The sequence below is a fragment of the Oncorhynchus tshawytscha genome, linkage group LG06 (assembly GCF_018296145.1).
Source record: "Oncorhynchus tshawytscha isolate Ot180627B linkage group LG06, Otsh_v2.0, whole genome shotgun sequence".
NCBI lineage: Eukaryota > Metazoa > Chordata > Actinopteri > Salmoniformes > Salmonidae > Oncorhynchus > Oncorhynchus tshawytscha.
In genome coordinates, this window is record NC_056434.1 from 17482192 (window position 1) to 17508661 (window position 26470).

The window sequence follows — 26470 nt, forward strand, 5'->3', positions numbered from 1 at the left end:
AAGGGGTGAATGAGTATGTACATATTAGGCCGGCAGGGATGTCCTTGTCCCATCGCGCACTAGTGAGACCTGTGGAGGGCCGCGCGCAGTGCATGCTGACCCGGTTGCTAGGTGTACAGTGTTTCTTCTGACACATTGGTGCGGCTAGCTTCCAGGTTAAGTGGGCATTATGTCAAGAAGCAGTTGGGTTGTGTTTCGGAAGACGCACGGCTCTCGACCTTCGCCTTTCCTGAGTCTGTATGGGAATTGCAGTGATGAGACAAGACTAACTACCAATTGGATACCATGAAAAAGGGATAACATTTTATTTTATTAATAAAAAAATGTTTTAACACAGAACCAACACTTTCCTCCATTCACCTAGCGGGTAAGGTGTCGGGCACCAACTACCCCTAAAATTCTCTTCAGGTATTTAATGTTAACATATGTTGTCACCCCTGAAATTGCTCCTTTAACAGGGACTCTGCTCCAAAGTACAATATGTCTGTTGTATGGATTGTTTTGAGGCCCACTGCAATATTTCTCTATTCTTCATAAACACAATTAATCAGTATAAGACCACCTCAATATGACCAATCCACCATGCCTCTGGCTGCATCACCTCCTGTGGACAGCCACCAAGAAACACAAAAACAGGGGGTTTAAATACATTCAGCACAAATCTCATAACCAGTCAATTATCCAATAGAAATAATTGTTTCTGATTACATGCAAATGAGTCACACCTGTGACACACATGTACGATATTGTTAAGTAATCACCAGAGTTGTGGACTCCAGTCACAAATTTGATGACTTGAGACTTGACTTTATAGAAAATAAAATAACTTGAGACTTGACATGGAGCCTCAGGACTCGACTTTGACTGATGATTTGAACTTATCTTTACAGGTTTTGTAAGTTATTTTTTGGCACGGGAGTCTACGTGGATTACTCTACACACATAGCCAGAGACAATAAGTAGCATCGTTCTTGCAAAAAAACCTGCAACAGATTGGCTAGTGAAATGCATACACAGCACTCTGATTGGACCAACAAACTGTCAATCAACACAGATCGGGTGAGTTAGCAAACATCATATTGCAGGAAGAGAGGATTGCCATAAAAATATGTAGCTCAAATATTTGGGTGATTACGAATGTTAACTGTTTACTTTGCAATCTCACCAGCAATGGGGCAACAATTACTAGCATAGGCCTACTGGTCTTTTGGTATGTAACAAATGCTTGAAAATTATGATTTACTTATGAAGTTTGCATTTGGAATGTTTTGTTTAAAATACATTACTGTGGTGACGACGCACCATAGGCACAGATCTTCACTTGCGCTCACCAAACTCCTGCCAGAGGAGTGTGCTTTTTTTCTCTTGTTGAAATTTTTGCTTTCGCACGTTTAAATACATAAATGCACCAGGTACTATGTGGTAAATCTATGTTCCATCTAATACAACAATTGCTACCATTTCGTCATTCCAACCCTGTACCGTTTATTGCAACACTTAGACATTTCTGTTTCATGTTTGATAGGTCTATGATACATCTTAATTTAGCCAGCCATTTCAAATAATTGTAATTCACCACTTCTGAGGATCACTTAGAAGGTCACAGACACTTTTCAGAATGAGGTCCTTCTTCCAATAGGGTTTCACCAGGTACCGTGCTTCACAAAGTACCCACAGTCACTCTGATCCCTTGCCCCTACAGACAGCACCAATCCCCACTGTAATCAATTCAGTGTCAGGACGGCTCTAGGTCGCCCGCAACCGACCAGTGGCAGAGTATCTTTGAGTTCACAAACTCTCAGATTACTCTCCTCTGACTCGGCCCTGCTCACACAGGAATACACACTCAGAGCCTACGTAATAGAGGCTTTTCTTAAAAACTTGACTAAAAACTCGACTTTGTGTTTTGCTCATGTCTTTATTTGTTTTAAACTAAGTTCGAGATGTGGTATCCACTCGACTCCCTGCCTCTCAGATCTTAGGTTGGTCCATCTCCTCTGTTCCCAAAGTGTGGTCTCCCTGAGATCCCAAGTTTGAAGGATCCTTCGTGCATGATTTACCCAGGTTGTCAGGAGTGGTCATCAAGTGAAGATTCACATCCCATCCCCCTTGCCAAAAGTGGTGGTTAATTTCTTTACTATCAAATGAGGAGAGACAAACTTATCACACAAGTCAGAGTTATACTTAAACTAAATCTTTAATCACTTATTAATAAGGGAGCACACATAAAGTGAATCGATTGAGTGCTCTACGATAACGAAGGCTGGTCATGGCTGGTCGACGATTTATGCTCAGATGATTTGTTGAGAGCCCAGAGACAAAGGTACAAAGGTCTTTTATAGCCCAGATACACCCCTTTCAACCTACATGACAAACAGATATGTAGAATGGGTCACAAGGTTAAGATCTGTATGAAAGATGCCTATAATACATAGCAGACAGTATCTGCTGTGTCAACAGTTCTCATTGTGTAGAGACCAGTGTCTGGCCCCGTATAGAACAGAAACATTAACTCATTGCTCTGGAATGCTCTTTAGGTTTTATCACCCAAAAGACATCGTAAATCTCCTGTCAGTGTTCTCTCCCAGAAGCCCATCCTCATTAGAACACACACAAGTTAACAGAATACTCTCTTCTGTTGCATAAAACAACCATTTGATGCAATAAAAGTAGTATAACATAATCTTGCTATTTTCCACTCCAGTGGGAGCAATGTTTATTGTGCACCTGGATGTTCACAAGACTCAAGGTAGAAGTTATATTTATGTAATTCAATGTATCGTTTCCGTTGTTCATGTTTCCCGGGTTATGTCGGAGTTCCGCGTGTCTTTGTCTCTCTCTTTCTGGTTGTTGGTAATAGGAGCATGCGTGCCTCAGTGTGCATAGAAATAGGCTACATGGCCGAGCGCCACGCTTTGGAGTCATGAAGTTAAATAAGATTAAATGAGTGTTCCATGTATTCATGCTGTCGAAATATCATTAAGTCTGATTAACACAATTGTAACAATGGATGTGGAAATCGCCTTTGACCTTGTAGAACCAGTGTATGGTCCTGGGGTCTTATGTAGGCCTACCTGTTTGAGCTTCTGTTAGACAGATTCTATTTTTGGTTTCTCAAGTGGAGGCTGTACAGTCTTGCCCTCTATCTGTGTCCATTCAGATAGGACAGGTTAAGCCTGATACAGAGGCTATTTCCTTTGGGCTATTGCCCGTGTATATTTGGTAAATCTACTTATATTATTTATTTATGTTTCTCCCCAATTTCGTGGTATCCAATTGGTAGTAGTTACAGTCTTGTCTCAACGCTGCAACTCCCGTATGGACTTGGGAGAGGCGATGGTCGAGAGCCATGCGTCCTCCGAAACACAACCCAACCAAGCCGCACTGCTTCTTGACACAAAGCCCATCCAACCCGGAAGCCAGCCGCACCAGTGTGTCAGAGGAAACACCGTACACCTGGCGACCGTGTCAGCGCCGACAGAGATGGCCGCCTCGTTTCGCATTCCTAGGAAACTATGCAGTATTCTTTTTTTTTTACGGGTTATTTTTTACATTGGTACCCCTGATAATCTTAAGTTTCATTACATACAGCTGGGAAGAACGACTGAATATAAGATCAACGTCAACTCACCATCATTACGACCAGGAATATGACTTTCCCGAAGCGGATCCTGTGTTTTGCCTTCCACCCAGGACAATGGATCGGATCCCAGCCGGAGAACCTAAACAATGTCGCTGTAAAAGAGGCAAACGAAGCGGTCTTCTTTTCAGGTTCCGGAGACGGGCACATTGCGCACCACTCCCTACCATACTAGTCGCCAATGTCCAGTATCTTGACAACAAGGTTGATGAAATCCGAGCAAGGGTTGCCTTCCAAAGACACATCCGAGACTGTAACGTTCTTTGCTTCACGGAAACATGGCTCACTCGAGACTCTATTGGAGTCGGTGCAGCCAGCTGGTTTCTTCACGCATCGCGCCGACAGAAACAAGCATCTTTCTGGAAAGAAAAGGGGCGGGGGGGATATGCCTTATGATTAACGAGACGTGGTGTGGTCATAACAACATACAGGAACTCAAGTCCTTCCGTTCACCTGACTTAGAATTCCTCACAATCAAATGTTGACTGCATTATCTACCAAGGGAATTCTCTTCGATTATAATCACAGCCGTATATATTCCCCTCAAGCAGACACATCGATGGCCCTGAACGAACTTTATTTGGCTCTTTGTAAACTGGAAACCACATATCCTGAGGCTGCATTCATTGTAGCTGGGGCTTTTAACAAGGTTAATCTGAAAACAAGACTCCCTAAATTCTATCAGCATATCGATTGCGCAACCAGGGCTGGTAAAACCCTGGATCATTGTTATTCTAACTTCCGCAATGCATATAAGGCCCTCCCCCACCCTCCTTTTGGAAAAGCTGACCACAACTCCATTTTGTTGCTTCCAGCCTACAGACAGAAACTAAAACAAGAAGCTCCCGAGCTCAGGTCTGTTCACCGCTGGTCCGACCAATCTGATTCCACGCTTCAAGACTGCTTCGATCACGTGGATTGGGATATGTTCTGCATTGCGTCCAACAGCAACATTGACGAATACGCTGATTCGGTGAGCGAGTTCATTAGAAAGTGCATCGGCGATGTCATACCCACAGCAACTATTAAAACATTTCCAAAGCAGAAACCGTGGATTGATGGCAGCATTCGCGTGAAACTGAAAGCATGAACCAAGGTGGCCGGAAACATGACCAATTACAAACAGTGTAGCTATTCCCTCCGCAAGGCAATCAAACAAGCTAAGCGTCAGTATAGAGACAGTAGAGTTGCAATTCAACGGCTCAGACACGAGGTATGTGGCAGGGTCTACAGTCAATCACGGATTACAAAAAGAAAACCAGCCCCGTCGCGGACCAGGATGTCTTGCTCCCAGACAGACTAAATAACTTCTTTGCTCGCTTTGAGGACAATACAGTGCCACTGACACGGCCCACTACCAAAACCAGCGGACTCTCCTTCACTGCAGCCGACGTGAGTAAAACATTTAAACGTGTTAACCCTCGCAGTGCTGCAGGCCCAGACGGCATCCCCAGCCGCGTCCTCAGAGCATGTGCAGACCAGCTGGCTAGTGTGTTTACGGACATATTCAATCAATCCTTATACCAGTCTGCTGTTCCCACATGCTTCAAGAGGGCCACTATTGTTCCTGTTCCCAAGAAAGCTAAGGTAACTGAGCTAAACGACTACTGCCCCGTAGCACTCACTTCCGTCATCATGAAGTGCTTTGAGAGACTAGTCAAGGACCATATCACCTCCACCCTACCTGACACCCTAGACCCACTCCAATTTGCTTACCGCCCCAATAGATCCACAGACGACGCAATCGCAACCCCACTGCACACTGCCTTAACTCATCTGGACAAGAAGAATACCTATGTGAGAATACTGTTCATCGACCACAGCTCAGCATTTAACACCATCGTACCCTCCAAACTCGTCATCGAGCTCGAGACCCTGGGTTTCAACCCCGTCCTGTGCAACTGGGTACTGGACTTCCTGACGGGCCGCCCCCAGGTGGTGAGGGTTGGTAACATCATCTCCACCCCACTGATTCTCAACACTGGGGCCCCACAAGGGTGCGTTCTGAGCCCTCTCCTGTACTCCCTGTTCACCCACGACTGCGTAGCCATGCACGCCTCCAACTCAATCATCAAGTCTGCGGACGACACCACAGTGGTAGGCTTGATTACCAACAACGACGAGACGGCCTACAGGGTGGAGGTGAGGACCCTGGAAGTGTGGTGTCAGGAAAGTAACCTCACACTCCACGCCAACAAAACAAAGGAGATGATTGTGGACTTCAGGAAACAGCAGACCCCCCTATCCACATTGACGGGACAGTAGTGGAGAGGGTAGTATGTTTTAAGTTCCTCGGCGTACACATCACGGACAAACTGAATTATTTAGTCTACCCACACAGACGGCGTGGTGAAGACGGCGCAGCAGCGTCTCTTCAACCTCAGGAGGCTGAAGAAATCCGGCTTGTCACCAAAAGCACTCACAAACTTCTACAGATGCACAACCGAGAGCATGCTGTCGGGCTGTATCACCGCCTGGTATGACAACTGCTCCGTCCACAATCGTAAGGCTCTCCAGAGGGTAGTGAGGTCTGCACAACGCATCACCGGGGGCAAACTACCTGCCCTCCAGGACACCTACACCACCCGATGCTACAGGAAGGCCATAAAGATCATCAAGGACATCAACCACCCGAGCCACTGCCTGTTCTCCCCGCTATCATCCAGAAGGTGAGGCCAGTACAGGTGCATAAAAGCAGGGGCCGAGAGACTGAAAAACAGCTTCTATCTCAAGGCCATCAGACTCTTAAACAGCCACCACTAACATTGAGTGGCTGCTGCCAACACACTGACTCAACTCCAGCTCACTTTAATAATGGAAATTGGTGGAAATTGATGTAAAACATGTAGCACTAGCCACTTTAAACAATGCCACTTAATATAATGTTTACATACCCTACGTTACTCATCTCATATGTATATGTATATACTGTACTCTCATCTACTGCATCTTGCCATCTTTATGTAATACATGTATCACTAGCCACTTTAAAATATGCCACTTATGTTTACATACCCTACATTTCTCAAATGTACAGTGGGGCAAAAAAGTATTTAGTCAGCCACCAATTGTGCAAATTTTCCCACTTAAAAACATGAGAGAGGCCTGTAATTTTCATTATAGGTACACTTCAACTATGACAGACAAAATGAGAAAAAGAAAAAAAATCCAGAAAATCACATTGTAGAATTTTTTTATGAATTTATTTGCAAATTATGGTGGAAAATAAGTATTTGGTCAATAACAAAAGTTTCTCAATACTTTGTCATTGCCAACAAAGGGTATATAACAGAGGTCAAACGTTTTCTGTTCGTCTTCAAGGTTTTCACACACTGTTGCTGGTATTTTGGCCCATTTCTCCATGCAGATCTCCTCTAGAGCAGTGATGTTTTGGGGCTGTTGCTGGGCAACATGGACTTTCAACTCCCTCCAAAGATGTTCTATGGGGTTGAGATCTGGAGACTGGCTAGGCCACTCCAGGACCTTGAAATGCTTCTTACCGAAACCACTCCTTCGTTGCCCGGGCAGTGTGTTTGGGATCATTGTCATGCTGAAAGACCCAGCCACGTTTCATCTTCAATGCCCTTGCTGATGGAAGGAGGTTTTCACTCAAAATCTCACGATACATGGCCCCATTCTTTCCTTTACACGGATCAGTCGTCCTGTTCCCTTTGCAGAAAAACAGCCCCAAAGCATGATGTTTCCACCCCCATGCTTCACAGTAGGTATGGTGTTCTTTGGATGCAACTCAGCATTCTTTGTCCTCCAAACACGACGAGTTGAGTTTTTACCAAAAAGTTCTATTTTGGTTTCATCTGACCATATGACATTCTCCCAATCTTCTTCTGGATCATCCAAATGCTCTCTAGCAAACTTCAGACGGGCCTGGACATGTACTGGCTTAAGCAGGGGGACACGTCTGGCACTGCAGGATTTGAGTCCCTGGCGGCGTAGTGTGGTACTGATGGTAGGCTTTGTTACTTTGGTCCCAGCTCTCTGAAGGTCATTCACTAGGTCCCCCCTGTGTGTTTGTGGGATTTTTGCTCACCGTTCTTGTGATCATTTTGACCCCACGGGGTGAGATCTTGTGTGGAGCCCCAGATCGAGGGAGATTATCAGTGGTCTTGTATGGCTTCCATTTCCTAATAATTGCTCCCACAGTTGATTTCTTCAAACCAAGCTGCTTACCTATTGCAGATTCAGTCTTCCCAGCCTGGTGCACCTTATAGACACAAGTGTAAGGGGATAAAGAATATGTACATAAAGATATATGAATGAGTGATGGTACAGAGCGGCATAGGCAAGATACAGTAGATGGTATTGAGTGCAGTATATACATATGAGATGAGTATGTAAACAAAGTGGCATAGTTAAAGTGGCTAGTGATACATGTATTACATAAGGATGCAGTAGATGATATAGAGTACAGTATATACGTATACATATGAGATGAACAATGTAGGGTATACAATGGTGTCGTCTGCGTAGAGGTGTCTCAGGGAATCGCCCGCAGCAAGAGCGACATCATTGATATATATATACAGTGAAAAGAGTCGGCCCGAGAATTGAACCCTGTGGCACCCCCATAGAGACTGCCAGAGGTCCGGACAACATGCCCTTCGATTTGACACACTGAACTCTGTCTGCAAAGTAGTTGGTGAACCAGTCGAGGCAGTCATTAGAAAAAACAAGGCTATTGAGTCTGCCGATAAGAATACGGTGAGTCAAAAGCCTTGGCCAGCTCGATGAAGACGGCTGCACAGTACTGTCTTTTATCGATGGGGTTGCCAGGAGGAAGGCATGGCCAGCCGTTGAGAAATGCTTATTGAAATTTTCAATTATCATGGATTTATCAGTGGTGACCATGTTGCCTAGCCTCAGTGCAGTGGGCAGCTGGGAGGTGCTCTTATTCTCCATGGACTTTACAGTGTCCCAAAACCTTTTGGAGTTAGAGCTACAGGATGTGAATTTCTGCTTGAAAAAGCTAGCCTTTGCTTTCCTAACTGACTGCTTGTATTGGTTCCTGACTTCCCTGAACAGGTGCATATCGTGGGGACTATTCGATGCTATTGCAGTCCGCCACAGAATGTTTTTGTGCTGGTCAAGGGCAGTCCAGTCTGGAGTGAACCAAGGGCTATATCTGTTCTTAGTTCTGCATTTTTTTTTACGGGGCATGCTTATCTAAGATGGTGAGGAAATTACTTTTAAAGAATGACCAGGCATCCTCGACTGACGGGATGAGGTCAATATCCGTCCAGGATACATGGGCCAGGTCGATTAGAAAGGCCTGCTCACAGAAGTGTTTGACAGTGATGAGGGGTGGTCGTTTGACCACGGACCCATAGCGGATACAGGCAATGATTGCTGAGATCCTGATTGAAAACAGTGGAGGGCAAGTTGGTCAGGATAATGTCTATGAGGGTGCCCATGTAAATGGATTTAGGGTTGTACCTGGTGGGTTCCTTGACGATTTCTGTGAGATTGAGGGCATTTAGCTTAGATTGTAGGACTGCCGGGGTGTTAAGCATATCCCAGTTTAGGTCACCTAACAGAACAATGGGGGGGGCGATCAATTCACAAATGGTGTCCAGGGCACAGCTGGGAGCGGAGGGGGGGTCGATAGCAAGCGGCAACAGTGAGAGACTTATTTCTGGAGAGGTTCATTTTTTAAATTAGAAGTTCAAACTGTTTGGATATAGACGTGGAAAGTAAGCCTGCAAAGTTCTGTCAATCTCTGCAGTAGATTGCAACTCCTTCCCCTTTGGCAGTTCTATCTTGTTGGTGGCCTTCCTAAGCCAGGATTCAGACATGGCAAGGACATCAGGGTTCGGCGGAGTGTGCTAAAGCAGTGAGTTAAACAAACTTAGAGGAGGCTTCTGATGTTGACATGCATGAAACCAAGGCTTTTTCGATCACAGAAGTTAACACATGAGGGTGCCTGGGGACACGCAGGGCCTGGGTTTATCTCCACATCACCCAAGGAATAGAGGAGGAGTAGGATGAGGGTACGGCTAAAGGCTATCAAAACTGGTCGCCGAGACCGTTGTGGACAAAGAATAAAAGGAGCAGATTTCTGGGCTTGGTAAAGTAGATTCAGGGCATAATGTGCAGACTGGTATGGTGGGGTGCGGGTACAGCAGAGGTAAGCCCAGGCACTGAGTGATAAGAGAGGTTGTGTCTCTGGATAAGCTGGTTATAATGGGTGAGGTCACCGCATGTGTGGGAGGTGGAACAAAGGAGGTATCAGAGGTATAATGAGTGGAACTAGGGGCTCCGCAGTAAACTAAAACAACGATAACTAACCTAAACAACAGTGTACAATAGTACCGTGATTAATGAACAGTCCAGCGGGCATCAGCTATGTAGCCATGTGATCATAGGGTCAAGGGGACAGCAATATATGGGACAGGGAATCCGCGGAGTAGTTGTTACTAAGCTAGCACACGGGCGACACAGCGTTTAAAGTCAGTAGCCCAGGGCTAGTAGAAGCGTCTGCTCCGACGTCCAATGGGGGCCGGTTGAAGGCACAGCGGATGGAGTATTCGTCGGCAGACTTGTCGTGGTGTTGCGGCGGGGCACCGTGTCAACTAAATGATCCAAGCTAGATGGCGAAAGAGGTGTTGTAGTTGTAGTAATCTAGTTTTCATCCGGGAGATGCGCTTGGCTCACGGCTAACTGGTGCTAGCTTTGGGGCAAATTTTCCAGTTTTTGCTGTGAGAAGTTACCTCACTCTTCCACCAAGGCACCTGCAAGTTCCCGGACATTGCTGGGGGGAATGGCCCTAGCCCTCACCCTCCGATCCAACAGGTCCCAGACGTGCTCAATGGGATTGAGATCTGGGCTCTTCGCTGGCCATGGCAGAACACTGACATTCCTGTCTTGCAGGAAATCACGCCCAGAACGAGCAGTATGGCTGGTGGCATTGTCATGCTGGAGGGCTGTGACACAACGCCCCAGACCATGACGGACCCTCCACCTCAACATCGATCCCGATCCAGAGTACAAGCCTCGGTGTAACACTCATTTCGTCGACGATAAATGTGAATCCGACCATCACCTCTAGTGAGACAAAACCGCGACTCTGGGTATCTTTCTTTTGGTGTTTTTCAGAGTCAGTAGAAAGGCCTCTTTAGTATCCTAAGTTTTCATAACTGTGACCTTAATTGCCTGCCGTCTGTAAGCTGTTAGTGTCTTAACGACGGGTCGACAGGTGCATGTTAATGAATTGTTTATGGTTCATTGAACAAGCATGGGAAACGGTATTTAAACCCTTCACAATGAAGATCTGTGAAGTTCTTTGGATTTTTACGAATTGTCTTTGAAAGACAGGGTGCTGAAAAAGGGCCGTTTCTTTTTTGCAGAGTTTAGCTAGACAGTTAATCTACTGGTGCCAAAATTTGACTGTACAGTTGTGGCCAAACGTTTTGAGAATGACACAAATATTAATTTCCACAAAGTTTGCTGCTTCAGTGTCTTCAGATATTTTTGTCAGATGTTACTATGGAATACTGAAGTATAATTACAAGCATTTCATAAGTGTCAAAGGCTTTTACTGACAATTACGACATGATGTTAATGCAAAGAGTCAGTATTTGCAGTGTAGACCCGTCTTTTTCAAGACCTCTTCAATCCGCACTGGCATGCTGTCAGTTAACTTCTGGGCCACATCCTGACTGATGGCAGCCCATTCTTGCATAATCAATGCTTGGAGTTTGTCAGAATTTGTGGGTTTTTGTTTGTCCACCCGCCTCTTGATGATTGAGCACAGGTGCTCAATGGGATTAAGGTCAGGGGAGTTTCCTGGCCATGGACCCAACATATCAATGTTTTGTTCCCCGAGTAACTTAGTTATCACTTTTGCCTTATGGCAAGGTGCTCCATCATGCTGGAAAAGGCATTGTTCGTCACCAAACTGTTACTGGATGGTTGGGAGAAGTTGCTCTCGGAGGATGTGTTGGTACCATTCTTTATTCATGGCTGTGTTCTTAGGCAAAATTGTGAGTGAGCCCACACCCTTGGCTGAGAAGCAACCCCACACATGAATGGTCTCAGGATGCTTTACTGTTGGCATGACACAGGACTGATGGTAGCGCTCATCTTGTCTTCTCCGGACAAGCTTTTTTCCGGATGCCCCAAACAATCGCAATGGGGATTCGTCAGAGAAAATGACTTTACCCCAGTCCTCAGCAGTCCATTCCCTGTACCTTTTGCAGTCTTTCTCTGATGTTTTTCCTGGAGAGAAGTGGCTTCTTTGCTGCCCTTCTTGACACCAGGCCATCCTCTAAAAGTCTTCGACTCACTGTGTGTGCAGATGCACTCACATTTGCCTGCAGCCATTCCTGAGCAAGCTCTGTACTGGTGGTGCCCCGATCCCACAGCTGAATCAACTTTAAGAGATGGTCCTCGCGCTTGCTGGACTTTCTTGGGCGCCCTGAAGCCGCCTTCACAACAATTGAACCACTCTCCTTGAAGTTCTTGATGATCCGATAAATGGTTGATTTAGGTGCAATCTTACTGGCAGCAATATCCTTGCCTGGGGAAGCCCTTTTTGTGCAAAGCAATGATGTCGGCACGTGTTTCCTTGCAGGTAACCATGATTGACAGAGGAAGAACAATGATACCAAGCACCACCCTCCTTTTGAAGCTTCCAGTTTGAGTTTGAATAACAATCAGCATGACAGAGTGATCTCCAGCCTTGTCCTCGTCAACCCTCACACCTGTGCCTGTTTTAACGAGAGAATCACTGACATGATGTCAGCTGGTCCTTTCAGTGGCAAGACTTTTAATGCAGTGAAGTGTTTTGGGATTCAGTCATTTGCATGACAAAGAGGGACTTTGCAATTAATTGCAATTCATCTGATCATTCTTCATAACATTCTGGAGTATATGCAAATTGCCATCATACAAACTGAGGCAGCAGACTTTGTGAAAAGTAATATTTGTGTCATTCTCTCAACTTTTGGGCACAACTGTAGGATATCAGGTAATTTTAATTATTTTTGCCATAGATGAATAGTGTGAACTTAGGAAAACATTTCATCTTTCTAGTGTTAGTTAGTTACTGGCTACAGTAGCTAGATCTTCAGCCAGCATGAAACAAAAGGGGGGGACAAGGGTTGTTCAAAACTCTGACGCAGTTGTCATTTCAGGGCCCACACTTAACCTGTTTTTAAATGCATTTTAATGTTTAATAATTGTATTATTTGCTTTGGCAGCAGCAAATGGGGATCCATAATAAATACAAATGTCAACACATCCCTCAGTGCTGCAGTGAACCGCATCACAAGAGACATGCCAAATGAGAGATGTCTAAAAAAATGAAATAAAATTGGCCATCATTGATGCAATTTCAATGTTGCTTTGTGTATCACCAAATTTGCTTAAGATGATTTTACTGCAACACTTCTCACTACATCCAAGTTTCTTAACATAGCTGTTTCAAAGAACTGTCTGTCAAGGCGAGCTCATGGATATAAGCTTCCCGCCCATTCAGCCTGTCTCTTCAAACGACCTTTTTCCCACATTTTAGAGCATTTCTGTTGCCCAAAAATATTATAGGTGATATTTTAGTCACTCAAAATGCTGTTTTTACATGGGAATCAGAATCTTTTCGGGACCCTTTAAGGGCTTACAAAAGTCTTCAGAGTACACTTTTTTTGTACACATTGTTGATACAACTCTGCAACCAGCTGTTTTCTCCAATATTGGATGACGTACCAGATATTTGGCAGCTGGTGAAGGGACCAATTGTGTAGGGAAGAAGCAAACAAGTCAATTAGGTATGTGTACGTTTTTGGAGCCTTGACGGTAGCTGTTAGTCAGCCAGAGCTAGTGAAGTGATACTATATCAGGAGTCATACAATTCTCAGTTGTCAAGTGCAGCTGTATTCAGTTCGATAGTCTTCAAAGAGGCATTGCGACAACTAGTATTGTGACATAAGCTGAGTCGTGGTGTGTTGTATGAGTTTTTCAAGACATTTACACTGCCGGATCTCCTGTACTTTTGGTGTTCAGACCCTTTATGGCTAAACTAATATCGTGAAATGCATTCAATGGGAACTCAAGACTCCCATGTAAAGGTGATTTGTAGCATGAAACAGAATTAACCTGTACTATTTGTAAAATAGGGTAACTTAAAGCTAAAGAGGAGAGTCACAAATACCACAACCTCTCTTTGTGAAATGTATTTGTAAAGCAAGTTTGTGTTGAATATTCTCCATTGTGTTTTGGACTTATGAAATCATAAGTGATATCATGGATGGTCAGTCCTTCCATCCCAAAGCTCTGTCTATGAATTAAAACGTTTTTTTTTTTTTTTGCCAACTCCATCCCTCAGCTTTTTACAGAAACTGGGCAGGGAAGATGCTTTATCTTTTTAACTGCTGATTGTTGCTTTAAAGGTGTGTCCGCATACACAAGGACATGTAAATTAAATGTTTTACCTATTGATATATTTATGGATGTCAATTAGTATATTATGCCCATGGATTTCAGCCTGTGTTGACTCATATGGGCATCAATAAAACTGAACTTGAATGTTTTTATAAAATCCTGAAATATTAGCACATTTTAAATGTAGGTGAAAGTGAACTGCATATGCTCAATTAAACACAATCAAGATCTAAACCAGTGTTAATTCTGATGCATTTACAGTGTTTTTAACCCATCCCTTTCCCATTAGTTGATTTCAGCAGCATGACAATAAGGAACATTTCAACTTATTAAAATCCCTCTTATTCTAATCCTCCTGACCTCTTTTACTCTTGCTCCTCCCCCAATACCTTGTTCAACACACAAAGCACCTTCCACTCACTGTAACAGACCAAGTTTGCAGAGCCACTTTTAATGAAAGGTGCTGCTATTCTTCATCATCACTTGGCATTCTAAAAATGTCCTAATGTCTTAGGCTATTGTCAATTGAAACTCTGCAGAAGAAGAAGGTTCGAAGGTAAAGGGTTTTCAGAGACTGGGAATTAGAGTTTTAGAGAGGACACAGGTAAGGTTATTTGAACTTTTTTCAAGTTTGTCAAATTGTTTTGTGGTTTTAATCTGATCATGGATACAGGATATAATGGAATGAGTTTCCCGCTTAACCTGTATAATGGTCTCATAACCAAATGTTGGGTTATTGAGACCCTATTTATGAACCCACTAAAAGTGCCAGTGTGCACAACTATGGTTTTAGAGGTAGGGGAGACAAAGTGGCGGGGTCCTCCCCCAGACATTTCTTTTCCCACCTAAAGCCCATTTCCTGCATTTCTAGACAATTTTGACATGATCCATGGCACTTCTATCCAGTTATTTTTTTGAAAATCAAAAATAAGCAAAAAGGGCCACTGTCATCAAGCTAGCTAAGATATCATTATTAAACATGTTAAAGGATTGATAAAATAACAAACTAGAGCAAAGGTAATTCAATAATCAATATTGTATTGCACCGTGAACCAAATAGCCTCACAAATGGAACTTAACGCAAAGTACAATGACTTTTGATGGTCTTTATGAAGACTTCCTCTATATCAAACAAATTTAGTCAGACAATTGTTAAAGTTTTCATGAATATATAGTTAGTCTTCACTTTTTCCGACTCTGTTTTGTCATTTACCCAGAAAGTAATCCATGGGGCCAAGAGTCATCTATGGTTCAAATTTGTTTCAAAAGCCACGGCCAACTTAAGCTAACTTCAGGAAATAATAACTAAAAAACTATGGGAGTGATAGGGACCAGCTCACCATGTAAAAGTAACTTAGAACCAAGTTTTTGAGTTGATTTGGTCATGCAATTTTAAACATGGTGAGGTTGCCCCTATCTATTTTTTTGGGGTTAAGTTAGCAGTGGCTTTTGAAACTAAACAAAACTGTGGATGACACTCTCCTGGCCCCATTGACTTCTTTCAGGGCACATGGACAAATTGAAGTAAAAAAATGTAAAGATCCTTTAACATTTTTATTTGGTCCCTTCAAATTGAAACACTTTAGCCCCGGAACATTTAATTTCATACCCTCAGCATATAATCAAATGATGTGACAGAACAGAATCTATACAGATCTTTATCTGAAGGAGTACTTCACTGATTCATGTTATTTAGGCTGCATTTTTGTGATGACATTGGCCTACTTTTGACTACTTTGATACACGAACTGTAAGTGAATGTCACAATAGTTTTGGTCCCCTAAAATGGGTGGACTATGTACAAAAAGTCCATTAATTTCTAAACAGTTCATACAAAATGGATGAAAATACCCTCAAATTAAATCTGACAATCTGCACTTAACCTCAGTCATTGTATCATTTCAAATCCAAAGTGTTGGAGTACAGAGCCATAACAACAACAAATTCACTGTCACAATACTTTTGGAGCTCTAAGTTCCTGGGAGTCTTCGCTTTCAGGAATGGGGTCATAATAGGTAATAACCCAAACTGCCAAATTCCCACACTGTCACGCTGGCTATAGAAGCCGCTGGTTGCGATGTCAAACTTGCCTGGCTACCCATCCACATCGCTCTGGCAAAACACCACGCCCACTAACATGTCTTCTCTGCAATGAGAATAGATTTGCTTCCACCTCAACAACTTCTTGAATCGGAACACATTCAAACCGTTCTGATTGGCCCGAGAAACCGAATCATGAACCGTGCAATTTTGACTTAAGCACAAACGACTTCTAGGATTTCGGTGGTCGGTGAAGTTGTTTACACAGTAACTTATTTAGGCTTGCCATAACAAAGAGGTAGAATAATTATTGACTCAAGACATTTCAGCTTTTCTTTTTTTAAATGAATAAAACTAATAAAAACAATATGGGGTATTACAGTTGAAGTTGGATGTTTACAGTTTAGGTTGGAGTCATTAACTTGTTTTTCAACCACTCCACAAATTTCTTGATAACAAACTATAGTTTTTGAGAGTCGGTTAGGACATCTACTTTGTGTATGACGCAAGTCATTTTTACAACAATTGTTTACAGAAAGATTATTTCACTCATAATTCACTGTATCACATTGCCAGTGGGTCAGAAGTTACATACACTAAGTTGACTGTGCCTTTTAAACAGCTTGGAAAATTCCTGAAAATTATATCAGGTCTTTAGAAGCTTCTGATAGGCTAATTGACATCATTTGAGTCAATTGGAGGTGTACCTGTGAATGTATTTAAAGGCCTACCGTCAAATTCAGGTCCTCTTTACTTGACATCATGGGAAATCGAAAGACCTCCACATGTCTGGTTCATCCTTGGGAGCAACTTCCAAACACATGAAGGCACCACGTTCATCTGTACAAATAATAGTACGGAACTATAAACACGCAGCCGTCATAACGCTCAGGAAGGAGGAGCGTTCTGTCTCCTAGAGATTAATGTACTTTGGTGCAAATCAATCCCAGAACAACAGCAAAGGACCTTGTGAAGATGCTGGAGGAAACGGGTACAAAAGTATCTATATCCACAGTAAAACGAGTCCTATATCAACATAATCTGAACGGCCACTCAGCAAGGAAGAAGCCATGCTCCAAAACTGCCACAAAAAAGCCAGACTACGGTTTGTAACTGCACATGGGGACAAAGATCGTACTTTTTGGAGAAAAGTCCTCTGGTCTGATGAAACAAAAATATAACTGTTTGGCCATAATGACCATTTATGTTTGGAGGAAAAAGGGGGAGCAAGCCGAAGAACACCATTCCAACCGTGAAGCACGGGGGTGGCAGCATCATGTGGGGGTGCTTTGCTGCAGGAGGGACTGGTGCACGTCACAAAATATATGGCATCAAGAGGAAGGACAATTATGTGGATACATTGAAGCAACATCTCAAGACATCAGTCCGGAAGCTTGGTCGCAAATGGGTCTTCCAAATGAACAATGACCCCAAGCATACTTCCAAAGTTGTGGCAAAATGGCTTAAGGACAACAAAGTCAAGGTGTTGGAGTGGCCATCACAAAGCCCTGACCTCAATCTTATAGAAAATGTGTGGGCAGAACTGAAAAAGCGTGTGTGAGCATGGAGGCCTACAAACCTGACTCAGTTACACCAGCTCTGTCAGGAGGAATGGGCCTAAATTCACCCAACTTCAAATACTAATTGAGTATATGTAAACTTCTGACCCACTAGAAATGTGATGAAATAAATAAATCATGAAATAAATTTAAAAAATTAAAATTCTCTGTACTATTATTCTGACATTTCACATTCTTAAAATAAAGTGGCGATCCTAACTGACCTAAAACAGGGAATTTTTACTAGGATTAAATGTCAGGAAAACTGAGTTTGAAATGATTTTGGCTAAGGTGTATGTAAACTTCCGACTTCAAATGTCTGTATCCATTTAAAAAAAGGAACTGCATGTGTATCCATTTGGAAAAAGGAAAGGGTTGTGAATGCTTTCTGAAGGCACTATATATGACTGGGACTCATTTTATCTGTAAATGTAAAGTTTCTTTCATTCAATACATTTTTCCTAGCAACCTTTTATCAGATGCACCAATTGCAGTTGAAAGGTCAAAACAGCAGTTTAAAGGTGCTGTATCATATACTCTGTCGTAATTTATACTCATTATGCATACATCCTATTCAGTCCCAAAAAACACCTGGAGCATCTGATTCTACCATCCAACACGACAAGGAGGACAAAGCAATGGATGGAGAACATATCCCTGAACGACCCCGACCAGGCTTTGTCCTGGCAGACTACGTTGTCTTTGCTGCCATGCTGCTCGTTTCCATGGGAATAGGGCTGTTCCAGGCCCTGAAGAAGAAACCGGGTGATGCTAAGGTGGATGACTTCTTCACCGGTGGCCGTAGTATGCCAGTCATACCCGTGGGAATGTCACTGTGTGCCAGCTTCATGTCAGCTGTCCAGGTCCTGGGAGTGCCAGCTGAAGCCTCCATCTATGGTTTTAAGTTCCTATACATGTGCCTTGGGCAAACCATCAACTCCTGTCTGACTGCATACCTGTTCCTGCCAGTGTTCTACCGCCTTGGTATCACCAGCACCAATGAGGTTTTGTTACCCTTTACATTGACAGCATCCATAGAGATGCCATGCACATACAACACATAGCTACTAGATTTACGCAATTAAGAAATAGGGTTATGGCCTAGCAACTGTTGAACTTGAAATGTTTGTGTGTGTGGGGAAGGCAGGGGGAGGGATAGGAAGAACAGTCTGTGTGGAAGGATACTGTTTTGTTACAATTACTCTTTGCTTTGCTGTCACAGTACCTCAAGATGAGATTTGGCAGAGAGATGCAGCTGCTTGGAAGTGTCCAGTTTATAGTCTCAACAGTAAGTAAGGCAAACTGATAGAGCATGCGCAAAGTCGTCCTCATATGACTTTATGCATAATGTTGAGATCAGAATGTGTACATACATACATACATATTAGATATGTGTGTGTGTGTATAACATATACCGTCAATTAGCCATTGATTTATACTTGATCATTTCTTTCCAGCTGCTCTACACAGGAATTGTGATCTATGCTCCAGCCTTAATCCTGAGCCAAGGTATGATCTCTGGAGAAGCACAATAATGTATATGCAACCTCCAGTATGTAATTCTTTATAAATGCATGTATGACTATAGTGACCATGAGCCGTTATGAAGTCTTAGTAAGCGTTATAATGCTCTATACCACCTGTGTGTGTGATACATTATCAATGTGTTACGTACAATTGTTATTAATATGTTTTAATTATTGTATTCCAGCCACTGGGCTCAATATGTGGGCATCCCTCTTCTCAACTGGGTTCATTTGTACTTTTTACACCACATTGGTAAGACTTAGAATGCCTTCTCCATACTTCATAGTAAATGGACTGTATTAGCGCAGGGTGCTACTCTGAATCTATCTTGTCTGTCTGTCTGTCCTCCGCACCACAGGGGGGCATGAAAGCAGTCATCTGGACAGACGTGTTCCAGATCCTGGTCATGCTCTCTGGCTTCATCGCCATCTTCATCCAGGGCACCGTTTTGGTTGGTGGGCCAGCAATGGTTTTGGAGATTGCCAACAATGGATCACGAATTAACTTTAATGAGTAAAAAACTGCCTTTTATTCAACTAACAATATGCCTTTCAGCTATCCATTGCACAATTGCCCCCAAAAATCACACTTACCATTACTACACCATCAATACCTTCTCTTTTGATCAGTTTTGACTTCGACCCAAGGAGGCGATACACATTCTGGAGCTTTACTGTTGGCGGTACGCTGTTGTGGCTGTCCATGTATGGTGTGAACCAGGCACAGGTACAACGCTACATCTCCTGCAGAACTGAGCGACAGGCCCAGTGGTGAGTGCAGACATCCACTTTCAGCAAAGCCTATGCTGGATCACAGTTTCTTATTTTCACATAAGATAATGTAAGATTAAGCTCATATGCAAATTCACATTTTGTGAAATGTATTAATATATTTTTTACGTTGCCAATGAATAAAAGCAGATTCTAGATTCTTTAGACCTTCCTATATAAAAAAGGGAGGAATATAACTGTAACCAACTGGACTAGTAGTTACAGGAAATTAAATTAAATAAACTGGTAATACGCAACCCCTTGGTTTATACAGAAGCAAAGGCGAGTTCTGAAATACTAAGGAACCCTGACGCATACAGGCTATCAAATGAACGTTGAGAGAAGCACGGTGCATGTTCAATAGTTTGTTATAGAGTAAGTCAAATGAGCAATGGTGTTTTTATTATTTACAAATAAGAGCCACAAATCACAATCACTTCACACATGAAAGGCTGATTACTGACAGGAATGTTCAGAGTAATTATAACCAGAAGGATGTAATGATTCCAAAATCACTCCAGAATGACTCACTTTACTTTATAAGACGCACAGCACTTCTGTAAGAAAAATGTTCAGTATATGTTTAGACAAGGGCTCTCTAACCCTGTTCCTGGAGAGCTACTCTCCTGTACGTTTTCAATCCAACCTCAGTTGTAACTAACCTGATTCAACCAGCTGATTGTTAGAATCAGGTGTGCAAGATTAGGGTTGGAGTGAAAATGGTACAGGACAGTAGCTCTCCAGGAATAGCGTTGGAGTGAAAAAAACATACAGGACAGTAGCTCTCCAGGAACAGGGATGGAGAGCCCTGGTTTAGACCATCACTCAAATGATGGCAGTCCAGCACAGTCCCTGTCCCAATCCCAGATTAGTTGGACTAGAGGGAAGGGTGTCCATGTCTTACCCACAAGACCAGGGTCCTTATTCATAATGTGTGATCCTCAGATAACGAGTGCTGATCTAGGATCAGTTTTTACCCTTTATTATATATTGAATAAGGTCAGCACTCCTACTCTGAAACTGTTTATGAATATGGGCCCTGGAAATTATAATTTATGATAATTCAACTGTTTGGTAACAAGGAGGAACAGGACGTCTACTGATAAAACACTGTCTATTGACCGCTAATATAAAGGATGTTTGCTGAAAAATAATGTCCCACAAGGCTGTACTGGACTAAACGTAGATGTTTGCGTATCCTTCTCTGCAGGGCGTTGTTTGTCAACCAAGTGGGCTTGTGTCTCGTTGTAGGCAGTGCAGCCACCTGCGGCATTGTCATGTTTGCCTTGTACTCCCACTGTGACCCTTTGAAGTCTGGAAAGATTGCTACTCCAGACCAGGTAATGAGTAATGATATAACTACTACAATCTACACCAGTGGTTCCCAACTTTTGTTGTAGCCTCAGACAAACTTACCTGATTCAACTCATTGAGGGCCTGATAGTTAGTTGACAAGTTGAATCAGGTGTGCTTGACAAGGACTACAATAAAAATGTGTACTGTTGGGGGTATTCAGGGACCGGGGTGGTCCTAAAGTGAAATCTACATCCACTTGCGGTACAAGGAGAGCTAAAGTAAATGCACCCAATGAACTTTCACAGAATTGTAAACATTTTATTTTCTCCCTTTTTATGAAATGATTGCGCTTGTGTTAATATTTGGGCTTTCATACATTTCCCCTCTTCTCTCTTTCAAAGTATATGCCATACTTGGTGCTGGACATCTTTCAAGACCACCCTGGCTTTCCCGGTCTTTTTCTGGCTTGTGCATACAGTGGCACCCTGAGGTATCCAATCCCTGTCTGTAATATGCATCAAGTCATAAATCAGCATATGACTGACACCACTGATGACATCATTGCTGGTAATTCACTGCTTTACAGTACTGCCTCCACCAGCATCAATGCTATGGCAGCTGTTACCATGGATGATCTACTGAAACCAACTCTAGCCAACATGTCAGAGAAGAGGTTGATTTTAATTTCCAGAGGGCTGTGTAAGCGCAATTTTAAAGTTATATTTTTGTATTAGGTCAGCAACTCTTTCTCTAAAGTGAAAAACACCTTAAATAGTTTGGTTTTTGTACCAAATTATTAAATAATCAATGTGGTACAAAAGAATGTGACCTTATCAAGCTGGCGTTGTAGCATCTAATGTGTCGCTGTGTTTTAGCTTTCATGTATGGGGCTGGATGTATCACGGTGGCTGCTCTCTCATCCTTCTTGGACTGGGGAGTTCTTCAAGTAGGTTCCTCCCTTCACCATATTACATTCCTCCTCATGTTTAAAGTCTCTGTAGGCCACGGACTCAGATCAGGTACACAAAAGGCTTTCTTATGGACACCAATACAAGTGTACCAAAATGCTGTCCTGACATACAGCCATAAGCCTTGGGGACTGAGAGTAATGAAGGATTTGTCCAGTGTCACATTGTCCCTATTCTTCTCCTCCTCAGGGGTCCTTCACAGTCATGGGAGTGGTCAGTGGCCCACTTCTTGGGGCTTTCATCCTGGGGATGTTTGTTCCCGCTAGTAACAGGCCGGTGAGTTGGACAAGATGCTGTTTGCACAATGGGAACATTTGGGAAGAGAGAGAAGATCAGCTGCTCATGTAATAAGAGTTACAGGGGTGTCCATCCATGATTCTATTTTGATGCTTAGGAGGGTGCCATGATTTGATATGGGGGTATTGCCCCGTACCCTTTTTCACCTTTGTAATTCTAACCCTCCATAGGAAGATTATTTGTACAGCTAATACCACAGTTTTCATAATGACTGATTGCCTTCAGAGATTATATTACTTTTGTCTTTAGGGCGTGTTTAGTGGCGTGGCGGTGGGCTTCTCCATCTCCTTGTGGCTGGTCATTGGATCAACCCTCCATCCTCCCAGTCTGCAGACCATGGGTGTCCTGCCCACCTATACAGATCAGTGTCCATCAAGTAACAGCACAGTCAACAGCAGCCTGGGCATGGACACACCCTCCGCCTCCACGCCGCTTCCCCTATATCAACATGGGTGAGGAAGACATATGGAGAGACATACTAACAAATTGAGAGTAGTACCACCAGTAGAAGTAGCAAAAGTGTGTTACTATCATCAATCATATATCTCATTAAAGTGTTCATAACTCAATAACTTGTCTCTTATCTTGAATGTTGGATAGTTTACAGCCCAGATGTTCCTGGTCTGGGCATATGGTTAGGAAAGGCTCTTGGCCTTATGAGGTACGCTGACCAAGGAAATATTTCTCCACAGACTGACGAGTCTGCAGAACTTTTATTCCATGTCCTACCTCTACTTTGGTGCCGTGGGGACAATTTCAGTGGTGCTGGTTGGGGTAGCTGTGAGCTATGCAACAGGTAATAAAAGTACGATTTATTTATCATTTCCTCAATGTTTTTATCGTTTAATACCATGTCTTGACCATTCAGTTCAAACAGACATACAGTGCATTCAGTATTCAGACCCCTTGACTTTTTCCAAGTTTTGTTACATTACAGCCTTATTCTAAAATTGATTCCATTTTTTTCCCTCAATCAACCTACACAATACCCCATAATGACAAAGCAAAAACAGTATTTTTTTGTTGTTTATTGCATATTTACATAAGTATTCAGACCCTTTACTCAGTACTTTGTTGAAGCACCTTAGGCAGTGATTACAGCCTTGATTCTTCTTGGGTATGATGCTACAAGCTTAGCACACCTGTATTTGAGGAGTTTCTCATATTCTGCTCTGCATATCCTCTCAAGCACTGTCAGGTTGGATGGAGAGCGTCGCTGCACAGCTATTTTCAGGTTTCTCCAGAGATGTTAGATTGGGTTCAAGTCCGGGCTCTGGCTGGGCCACTCAAGGACATTCAGAGACTTGTCCTGAAGCCTCTGCTCCTTTGTCTTGGCTGTGTGCTTAGGGTCGTTGTCCTGTTGGAAGGTGAACCTTCACCCCAGTCTGAAAACCTGCTCTAGAGTGCTCAGGACATCATCAAGGATCTCTCTGTACTTTGCTCCGTTCATCTTTCCCTCGATCCTAACTAGTTTCCCAGTCCCTGCCGCTGAAAAACATCCCCACAGCATGATGCTGTCACCACGCTTCACTATAGGGATGGTGCCTGGTATCCTCCAGACGTGACACTTGTCATTCAAGCCAAAGAGTAAAATCTTAATTTCATCAGACCAGAGAATCATGTTGGTGGAGTGCTGCAGATATGGTTGTCCTTCTAGAAGGTTCTCCCATCTCCACAGTGGAACTCTGGAGCTCTGTCAGAGTGACCATCAGGTTCTTGGTCACCACACTGACCAAGGCCCTTCTCCCCCGATTGCTCAGTTTGGCCAGGCAGCCAGCTCTAGGAAGAGTCTTGGTGGTTCCAAACTTATTCCATTTAAGAATGATGGAGGCCATTGTGTTCTTGGGGACCTTCCTTGCTGCAGACATATTTTTCTTCCATCTTTTTCTTCCCCATGTCTGTGCCTCGACACAATCTTGTCTCGGAGCTCTATGGACAATTCCTTCGACCTCATGGCTTGGTTTTTGCTCTGACATGCACTATCAACTATGGGACCTTATATAGACAGGAGTGTGCCTTTCCAAATCATGTCCAATCAATTGAATTAACCACATGTGAACTCCAATCAAGTTGTAGAAACATCAAGGATGATCAATGGAAACAGAATGCACCTGAGCTCAATTTAGAATTTCACAGCAAAGGGTCTTATGTAGATAAGGTATTTTTATAAATTAGCTAAATATTCTACAAAACTGTTTTCGCTTTGTTGTTATAGGGTATTGTGTGTAGATTGAAGAAAAAAAATGTAATTTAATCCAGAATAAGGCTGTAACCTAACAAAATGTGGAAAAAGGGAAGGGGTCTGAATACTTCCCGAATGCTCTGTATATACACACTATGTGTGTGTGTAATTATATTTTCTGTTTAAACAGGACCTACCAAGAGAAATACCATTAACCCTGGCTTGCTCTGGTGGGACTTACAACAGAAAACCCTGGACAGTCAGATGGACAATCCACAGATAGTGCCTCTACACCACTTGCACAATGAAGATGTTGGTGAAAAAGAGGCCCTGAGCACTGCGCGGAAAACTACCTTAACTCAATGTTCCCCAATAAAGTATAGAGAGCTTTGAGAGAAGAGAGGTGGACACACACACACACACACACACAGAGTACCAGTCAAAAGTTTGGACATGTACTCATTTAAGGGTTTTTCTTTATTTGACTATTTTCTACATTGTATAAAAATAGTGAAGACATCAAAACTATGAAATAACACACATGGAATCATGTAGTAACCAAAAAGTGTTGAACAAATCTAAATATATTTTTATATTCTTCAAAGTTGCCTCCCTTTGCCTTGACGACAGCTTTGCACACTCTGGACATTCTCAAAACCAGCTTCACCTGGAATGCTTTTTCAACAGTCTTGAAGGAGTTCCCACAAATGCTGAGCACTTGTTGGCTGCTTTTTCTTTACTCTACGGTCCAACTCATCCCAAATGATCTCAATTAGGTTGAGGTCGCGTGATTGTGGAGGCCAGGTCATCTGAAGCAGCACTCCATCACTCTCCTTCTTGGTCAAATAGCCCTTACATAGCCTGGAGGTGTGTTGGGTTATTGTCATGTTGAAAGACAAATGATAGTCCCACTAAGCACAAACCAGATGGGATGGTTTATCGCTGCAGAATGAAGTGGTAACCATGCTGGTTAAGTGTGCCTTGAATTCTAAATCATTTACAGACAGTGTCACCAGCAAAGCAATGTCACATCTCCATGCTTCACGGTGGAAACTACACATGTGGAGATTATCCGTTCACCTACTCTGCGTCTCACAAAGACACGGCAGTTGGAACCAAAAATCTTAAATTTGGACTCATCAGACCAAAGGAAAGATTTCCACTGGTGTAATGTCCATTGTTTGTGTTTTTTGGCCCAAGCAAGTCTCTTCTTATTATTAGTGTCCTTTAGTAGTGGTTTCTTTGAAGCAATTCAACCATGAAGGCCTGATTCACGCAGTCTCCTCTGAACAGTTGATGTTTAGATGTGTCTATTACTTGAACTCTATGAAGCATTTATTTGTGCTGCAATCTCTGAGGCTGGTAACTCTAATGAACTTATCCTCTGCAGCAGAGATAACTCTGGGTCTTCCTTTCCTGTGGCGGTCCTCATGAGAGCCAGTTTCATCATAGCGCTTGATGGTTTTTATCACAGCACTTGAAGAAACTTTCAAAGTTCTTGACATTTTCCGGATTGACTGACCTTCATGTCTAAAGTAATGATGGACTGTCATTTCTCTTTGCTTATTTGAGCTGTTTTTGCCATGATATGGACTTGGTCTTTTACCAAATAGGGCAATCTTCTGTATACCACCCCTACCTTGTCACAACACAACTGATTGGCTCAAACTCATTATTTTCCACAAATTTAACAAAGCACTACCTCATGAAGCTGAGTGAGAGAATGCCAAGAGTGTGCAAAGCTGTCATCAAGGCAAAGGGTGGCTACTTTGAAGAATCTCAAATATAAAATATATTTT

The 26470-nt window shown here is 42.9% G+C and overlaps 1 protein-coding gene across 2 annotated transcripts; it reads left to right on the top strand.

Annotated features, from left to right (window-relative positions):
* Positions 1-800: 800 nt before the first annotated feature.
* Positions 801-25134, top strand: slc5a5 (solute carrier family 5 member 5). Of its 2 annotated transcripts, none has more exons than XM_024425322.2 (15): positions 801-1059; positions 18210-18635; positions 18854-18919; positions 19089-19140; positions 19343-19410; positions 19517-19671; positions 19788-19928; positions 21139-21268; positions 21626-21714; positions 21811-21923; positions 22100-22170; positions 22382-22468; positions 22739-22941; positions 23182-23285; positions 24862-25134. In XM_024425322.2, the coding sequence occupies exons 1-15, from the start codon at positions 1006-1008 to the stop codon at positions 25062-25064; spliced, it is 1962 nt and encodes a 653-aa protein (XP_024281090.1). In that variant the 5' UTR covers positions 801-1005; the 3' UTR covers positions 25065-25134. The 2 variants fall into 2 exon arrangements, with proteins under 2 accessions (XP_024281090.1, XP_024281091.1); XM_024425323.2 differs by lacking the exon at positions 801-1059 and adding an exon at positions 14474-14636.
* The last annotated feature ends 1336 nt before the right edge of the window (positions 25135-26470 follow it).

Bases quoted from the DNA above. Each gene is read 5' to 3' on its own strand.
- slc5a5 (XM_024425322.2), top strand. From the start codon at position 1,006: ATGCATACACAGCACTCTGATTGGACCAACAAACTGTCAATCAACACA. The intron at 18,636-18,853 runs GTTTTGTTACCC...TTGCTGTCACAG, and splicing joins GTATCACCAGCACCAATGAG to TACCTCAAGATGAGATTTGG. The intron at 19,141-19,342 runs GTATGATCTCTG...ATTGTATTCCAG, and splicing joins AGCCTTAATCCTGAGCCAAG to CCACTGGGCTCAATATGTGG.